Below are 7,809 nucleotides of genomic sequence, written 5' to 3' on the forward strand. Positions count from 1 at the left end.
AGGGACTTTTATTCCAAGCCGTTTCCATATTTTGCGGACCCATGAATTACTTTGCATGCGTGTCTCACATACAGTGTCAGATATCTCCAATTAAAAGATCAAATTGCAAGTGATCGGGAAAGGACTCCTAATAGGCAGTCACTTGCACTGAAAAACTCAAAAATAATTTAAAAAATGGTCTAGATGGACAATTAGTCTATGTTTGTAAGTTTCCTATGTTTAAAACATTGAGTGAAGTTCAGTGTCCATAACCATTTGCAACATTCCTTTTATGATACTAGTAAGCAAGAAAGATCTGAATGCATAAAAAAATTCTGTAATATATTGTTTTTGTTTGCTTTTCCAAATATTTCTTTCTTATCCTTCCAAGACTGTCTGAAAAAAAAACCCTATTATTGGGCTCACTCCCTTAGCCAATTTTCAATTTGGTAGCATCCATTGAAGTTAATCATTCCAAGATGGATGTAAAATACAGTTGGGCATTTTTTTCCCCTTTGGCTTCAGTTTCGTAACTCTTTTAACTGCAGTATCTGCAAGGAATCCATGAGGGCAGACTGCTGAGATTCCTTCATAGAAGCATTATTAAACATCTAAATTAAATAGCATTTAAAAAAAACATTAACAATCTTTTAGGATAAGCCAACTTTCAAGGTAGCATACAGGTTGAAAGTCCCAGGTTTTACTGGTCAAGAATCAAACCCCATAAATTCTATGTCTTAATTATATCATAAGGAAAAATGTTGGGTTTTCCAGAGGACTGGGTTAGGAAAAACATCTGTAGAAATGTCATTCTCTAAGATTTGTGAAGTTTTTCTGAGTACCAGAACTTCAGATCTTTTACTGAATTGACATTTACTTCAAAGTAGTTAGCTCTCTTAATGTACCTAATGTAGATAGTAGCCTGGAGTGGGGAAGCAAAAATGGTTTAGTATAAACGATATAAAGTTGAACTCATTCCTCTTATTCTGTGAAGTCAATGCATATGTATATACTATCAGAAATGCTATTGGTCATGGAAGATAGGTGCCATTATCCATGTAAGCTCACATTATGGATTTTATTAGTCATAGGGGTGGCATAAAAGCCACTTACTCCAGGAAAGATTGCTGTAGGAAAGATTACTTACAGTAGGACTTTTCAACCGGTGGTATGTGTACCATATGAGGTACTTTGGCACATGGCAGGTGGTACGTGACCATCCTAGAGAAGTGTAGCGGGGGAGGGGAATGAGCCGAAGCGACCCAAGCATGAGGGAGAGGCAGCTGCAGCTGCAGAACTGTCTGGGCTCAGCAGAAGCCCCAGGAACCAGCAGGGCTCCAGCTGATTGCCGCTTCCAGAAGCAGCAGAGCTGGAGATGAACTGAAGAAAAAGAGTAGGGGGAGGAGAGGATATAAAAGGAGATGGTTTTGGCGGGAAAGGGAAAAAAGACAACAGGGAAAGAAGGGGACGGAGAAGCAGCTGTGGAAGGAGAGCTCAGAAGGCAAGGAGGAAAAAGAGACAGGGAAGAAGAAGCAGCTGTTGTTGGAAGAAAAGGTCCCCTGGTTCATTTTCTCCAGCCAGGACAATGCAATCAGTGCTGATGAAATGAAAAGCCAGGAGACGAGCATGTCGGAAAGGAGGTTGGTTTATTTGGTTCTGGATCAGCTGGCAGCTTGATTGTATTACCATAAGGATTTCTGTGCAGTTTTTACAGCATTTTGTAATTCAGAGGCTCGGTTTGTGTGCTTTAGTTATTGGAATATTTTAGTCTGTTTCACAAAGGCTAGCAATGAGTCTAAAGTGTTGACGTCCGTAGGTTTAATCCCTTTAAACAAATGTAATTAGTTTTTCCCTTATCTTGAATCTGTCTATGGCTTTTAGAAAGTTTTCTTTGTAGGTAAACAGGCTTAATTTAAGGCTAAAGCTTTTCACAATTGCTGGAGCCTTTCGGTCTCGGATTGCAACATTGTGACACGTGACACACCTGAGACATCTTAAAGGGAAAAAAACGGGAGTTTATGTCTTTATTCTGGGAGGCTTACAATTTAAAGCACAAATCAATGTGCTTAGCAATAGCCTTCATTCTATGTATATGCCTGCTTATTAGAGCTTTCACCCACCCACCCCCACAAGCAGCATTATTACAAAGTCAGCTTATTGCTCCCAACAATCTGAGTCCTCATTTTACCTACCTCGGAAAGATGGAAGGCTGAGTCAACCTTGAGCCTGGTGGGATGCGAACCTGCACTAATTGCAGGCAGCTGGTGTTACTTAAGGCTCTGCGCAGGGAAAGCTTTAGAGTGAATTAGGAAAAGTGAAAAAGTGAATTAGGAAAATAGGAAACGGTTGCTGGAATTGGGTATGTGTAGTTTAACGAAGAGAGGGGTGAGGGGTGACATGATAGCAGTGATCCAATATCTCAGGGGCTGCCACAAAGAAGAGGGAGCCAAGCTATTCTCCAAAGCACCTGAAAGCAGGACAAGAAGCAATGGATGGAAACTAGTGAAGGACAGAAGCAACCTAGAACTAAGGAGAAACTTCCTGACAGTTAGAACAATTAACCAGTGGAACAACCTGCCTCCAGAAGTGGTGAATGCTCCAACACTGGAAGTTTTTAAGAAGAGACTGGACAGCCATTTGTCTGAAATGGTATAGGGTTTCCTGCCTGAGCAGGGGGTTGGACTAGATGACCTCCAAGGTCCCTTCCAACTTATTTATTATTATTATTATTATTATTATTATTATTATTATTATTATTATTATTATTATTATTATTATTATTATTATTATTATTATGTTTAATCCACTTGCACTGTTTTATGTTTACATGTTTGATGACAAACAGCCTTATGTTTATAAGTGACAGTTTTCCTACTAAGTACCTGCATGTCATAAGCATTTGAATTAAAATTACTATATTAAAATCAAATCTGATGTTTTTTAATTTTTATTTGGTGTGCGTTGGAAGAGGGGTAGTCTTATACAGCGAGTATAGCCCAAACCCTATAATTTAACAGGAAATGTAGGGGGTTGTCTTATACGCCGTCGTCTTATACGCCAGAAAATACGGTAGCCTTTTAATACATTGACTGAAATGCCTTTTCTCTCCTGCAGATGGCAGCAGGATTTCAAATTCTGCATCGATGGAAGTTCTGCTAATGAATGATTTTAAACTCATTGTCAATAATGCAGAATACAGTGTACATCCATCACTGAAAGGTACATAACTTCATGACCACTCTGAAATGGAATCTTTAGCGATTATCAGATGATTTAAAATTACAATCCAGTGAAAGCTAAGTGTGTATAACTGCTTGGGAAGTAATTCCACAAAGTTTAGTGGAAAAACTAAAACTAAAGGAGCGCTGTGGCTTACGAGGTCTGGGCTGACAATGGGAGAGCACATGTTCGAGACCCATTGCTGCCGCAGAGCAGGATGAGCTCCTGTCACACACTCCAGCTCCTGCTGACTCAGCAGTTTGAAAGCAAATGACCACTTCAGTCGGCAACTTCACAGGGACACAAAAGGAGCTCCAAGTAGGGAGCCCCAGGCAATGTTGGTATCACCAGAAAATCATTTTGTCAGGGAAGCACTTTGGTGCTTCCAACACAGAGGGGGGAAAAAGGGGGACTTTATTTGAAAGAGAAATTACATAATATACGAAGGGACAAAATTCCCTGCAGGCTTTTTGAGGATTCTTATAGTAATTGTAATAACTCAGGCTTCACTCTTCTTTCAGATAAAATGAGCAAAGAGCATGCCACAGAGATAGACGACATCAAATCAACAGTCCATAAGTTATTTGTAGCCCTTCACTTAGAAGAGCACCAGACAAGAAAAGAGAAAGAGCTAATGCAAAAAATGGAACTTTTGAAAGAAGAACTGTTCCCTTTAGAACAGGTTTGAAAAATTCTTAATAAATTCAGTCCTGTGGAAATTGATAATCAGCAAATTAAATCTTGAATCTGTTCTATTTCATGAAAATCTAGATCTGAATAGCTGTATTTTTCTATATGAGATCTACAGAAAATAACAATATTCTGTAACAGTGCTTGGAAGACTATCCAAGAGTATCTAAAAAACAAAAAGATACATCACGGGTCATGTTCTGAAATGTCTTCCTTGAAAGTAGTAGCTATTGGTATTAGAACTGAATTTATATGTGAAGCTTTATGCTTAAGAAACTATTAGAATGTATCTGGATGAAATCCAAATTCCATATGGGAGTATGAATTTGAATACTGCAGTTCTAAATACAATTTGAGAGGAGCATAACTGAACACTTTGGAGTGTAAAATAACTTTTTTGTTCCTAGATGAAGGCTAGAATTGCAGCCGATATTGATGCAAAGACTTCTCGCCTTCTATGGATTGGTTTAGCCTTAATGTCTACTCAGGGTGGAGCCCTGGCTTGGCTCACCTGGTGGGTCTACTCATGGGACATTATGGAACCTGTTACTTATTTTATCACTTACGGAAGTGCCATGGCATTCTATGCTTACTTTGTACTAACTAAGCAGGTAAGGAACTTGTTAAGGTAATACATACAAACAAAACTCAGTTCTGACTGCCTGAAATTTGAAGCATGCATGCACAAGACTTTGAAGTACTATGATAAGGATCCTTAATTTTTACTCTGAGAGCACAGTTGAAGGGGGTTTCTTTCAAAAGTTCTGCAAATTGTTCAGAGTTCAGTTGATCAGTAAAGACACAAATGCTTCAGATTCTGCAAGCCTGAAAGTTAACCTATTTATTATAATATAGCACCTACCCAAAGTAATGCAGTTTATGTATCTTGTGGATGCTGTGCAGGATTGAGTGATTATTCCCTTCAGTTCTTTTTAATTAGCAGTCTTTTTAATAATACAGAGACATATCAGCCCTTATTCAATCATCTGGGGACACTAATGCTTTAAAGAAAAATAGGTTGCATCAAATTAAGGCCCTGGGATCACTGCTCTCATTCCCTTTCATGTAAAAATCACTCAAAAGAATTTCTTCTGTGGTAATCATAATATGAGGCTATGTCAGCCTTACCACGTAGATCAGACAGGAAACATGACCAGATAAATTCTACTTTATTGTAAAGCTATATTAACAGAATCTTGCAAATCTGCAAGTAAAAAATCCTGTCTCCTTTACAGGCTAATGAACTAGGGAGGGTCCCTTCTGAGCCTCTTCTAATACTCTTTATCCAGCTGAGGGCTCTGCTGTCTCTTATCTGACCATTCTCTAGGCAGCTTCTCTTTGCCCTGTCTCCTTCCTAAAATTTTGAGGGATTAGTATTTGAATTATTGTTGAAGTGGTACCCCACAAAATAGCCTTTGCTACAAAACACTTTGTATAACCAAACTTCCTTTGTTGAGCGCTATTAAAATTTGGTTTATTTAGTATATCATTATTGAAACCTGGTTTAATGGAAATGTACAAATCCAGTTAATGCTCCACTTGTTTCATTTTAAAACAAAGATTGGGCTTGAAATAGATATTGTATTCTGCAGACTTCTGTGTGTGAGCCAGGCAAGATTTCCTGTGTGGATTGATATTCAGGATTATTGATTTTGTTTGTTTGTTTTCCTTGCCATATTAAGGATTATATTTACCCAGAGGCTCGAGACAGGCAATTCCTTCAATATTTTCACCGCAAAGCTAAAAGCCAGAACTTCAATATGATTCTGTATAACAAACTAAAAGAGGACCTGGCAGAGGTAATTGCATAGATCTGTCTATCTATCTCTCCATTTGATTTATATGATCTTCCCACCCAACTTTGGATGGTTCACAACAACAGTAGGAGAGTACATGTTATGGGATGCACAAGAGATCATGGAAAGGAGCTTCCATATGTTTTGAAAGTCAATTAATTGCAACCACGACTGGCAGTTTTACTCCCTTTTCTTGTGTACAGAAAGCAGTTTAATCTTAACTTCTGAAAAATATGTTTTTAAATGCATGTTCACAGTCCTCCAGAGGAAAGGAAAGGAATCATGTTACATTGTGGGAGTTCTTCCAATTCCATCTGTTATAGTAGCTGCAATTAATGTGTTGGGGATGAAAATTTGAAATCTTACAGATTATCCTTGTTGCCTGCAAAAGCTAATAGGTTAGCTTTGATAGATTTTAAACAAAGTACGCTGAACCTGCCAATTTATTCAGATATTTCAGTTGATGAAGAATGGCTTGAAGAGTATCCAATTATAACATTTGTTCACAAAAATCAGTCACTAAGCATAGAAATGGTAATCTAGCCAAAGTGTTAAGTCTATCTTGCACAGACTAATTCAGCTGCTAATAATTGTAGTCAAAATACCTTTTTCAGGCAGAGAAAATACTATCCCATGCTACGTAGCACATTCATCCTGTGTCAGGACCTGTCAAACAACTGTACATTTAATGCAAAATAATTATAAATACACAAGTTCTCTTCTCTCAAGTGTACACATTCATTCAGTGTATATGCTAATATACTTTTGCATAATCTTTTTGTTATTTTTCTTCTTTACTTTTTAAAATATTTTGAAATAACTCTGTAAATTTATGGTCCAGATCCTGCAGAAGTAATCTATAATCATTGCAAATTGCAAGCCCAATTCAACTTTCGCAGTTGATTACAATTCAATTAATTCTTTCCCATGTTTCTCCTTTAGTGAATAATTTATGGGATATGTATCCTGGCTAAGTAGGTCCAGCATCCATAGATACAAAATAGAATGTATAGAAAAGTTAATTTCAGAGTATTTTGCTGCCTGATAGCTAAAATAGTTTCCTAATTTTAAAAGCTAAGTGTCAGAATCCATTTATATCATATTCATAAATGTATGTTTAAAACATTATTCCATGAATTCTGCCATCTCCCGAGGAGGAAGGAACGAATGTGGATTCAGCCTGCCTTAGGCATTTCAAAGATTCAGAGAAGCTTTTTGAACTGGGGGAACAAAAGGCAAGGTTAGGATAGGAGGCATCTGGCTTGTGTCTCCTTTTGAATTTGTAAGGAAAAGAGCAATAACCATAAAAATCCTTTTCCCACGAAAGGGATGACATGAGGTAAATGATGGGGGACTGACCAAATGGGGTTAGGGAAGAGGGGTTGAACAGGGAACTCTTTATAAGGTTTCAATTTGTAGAACAATATTAGATCCTGTCTTGTATTCACACAGCCAAGCATGTCATAGTAAAGATTTCTTTTTGGACTAGAATTGGCTCCAAGAGTTTTGTCTTCCTAAGACGTGGTTTGGGGTAGGTCCTGACACTAAGTATAATTGAATCACATTTAAGAGATGTAAATTCAAGTTATTAGGGTGTCCTTGTTAGCAAAATACATAATTAATGTAGAATTTGATGGAAGCTGTTTACAACAATTTAAACCATAAACTCATCACTTTTTTCCCCTTTTACACTGACAGGTGGAAGAATCCTTGAAACGACTGAGGAACCCCTTACAATTACAACTTCCAGTGCAAGAGATTAATGACAAACATTAATTTTGTTTAAGCTTCAGCCTGTTGGGTTCCCCACAAACTGGACATTTTGACCCACTATATTAAAGTTGAACGTACAAATCTTTATTTAAAAAAATCCCAAATCATACTTTTTGTATATATCATTCTCCACAGTATTCAAGTTTAGAAGGAACAACCATCATATAATCTTGGATGGCCAATCCATTCGTGATAAAACAAAACAATGTTTTTAAAGTCTGGTTATTATTCTGGGATGCCTATATTTGAATGTAATTTTCATAATGAGATAAATAAAAACAGATACTAGTTTTAGATGTCTTCTGAGTCTTCTGTTTAGGATGTTAAGAAAATGTTCCTTGCACAACGTATC

At 37.4% G+C, this 7,809-nt stretch overlaps 1 protein-coding gene across 1 annotated transcript in view; it reads left to right on the plus strand.

The window, feature by feature from the left end:
- MCUB (mitochondrial calcium uniporter dominant negative subunit beta) overlaps positions 1 to 7,751 on the plus strand; it is a 46,465-nt gene extending 38,714 nt beyond the window's left edge. The window contains exons 4-8 of the mRNA XM_081332514.1: positions 3,094 to 3,198; positions 3,720 to 3,880; positions 4,296 to 4,499; positions 5,571 to 5,687; positions 7,383 to 7,751. Of these exons, the coding sequence (XP_081188640.1) occupies positions 3,094 to 3,198; positions 3,720 to 3,880; positions 4,296 to 4,499; positions 5,571 to 5,687; positions 7,383 to 7,460 (665 nt within the window). The 3' untranslated portion in view covers positions 7,461 to 7,751. The remainder of the gene's footprint in view (positions 1 to 3,093; positions 3,199 to 3,719; positions 3,881 to 4,295; positions 4,500 to 5,570; positions 5,688 to 7,382) is intronic.
- Positions 7,752 to 7,809: the final 58 nt, after the last annotated feature.

The sequence above is a fragment of the Vipera berus genome, assembly GCF_964194415.1.
Source record: "Vipera berus genome assembly, chromosome: 7".
NCBI classification, from domain to species: domain Eukaryota; kingdom Metazoa; phylum Chordata; class Lepidosauria; order Squamata; family Viperidae; genus Vipera; species Vipera berus.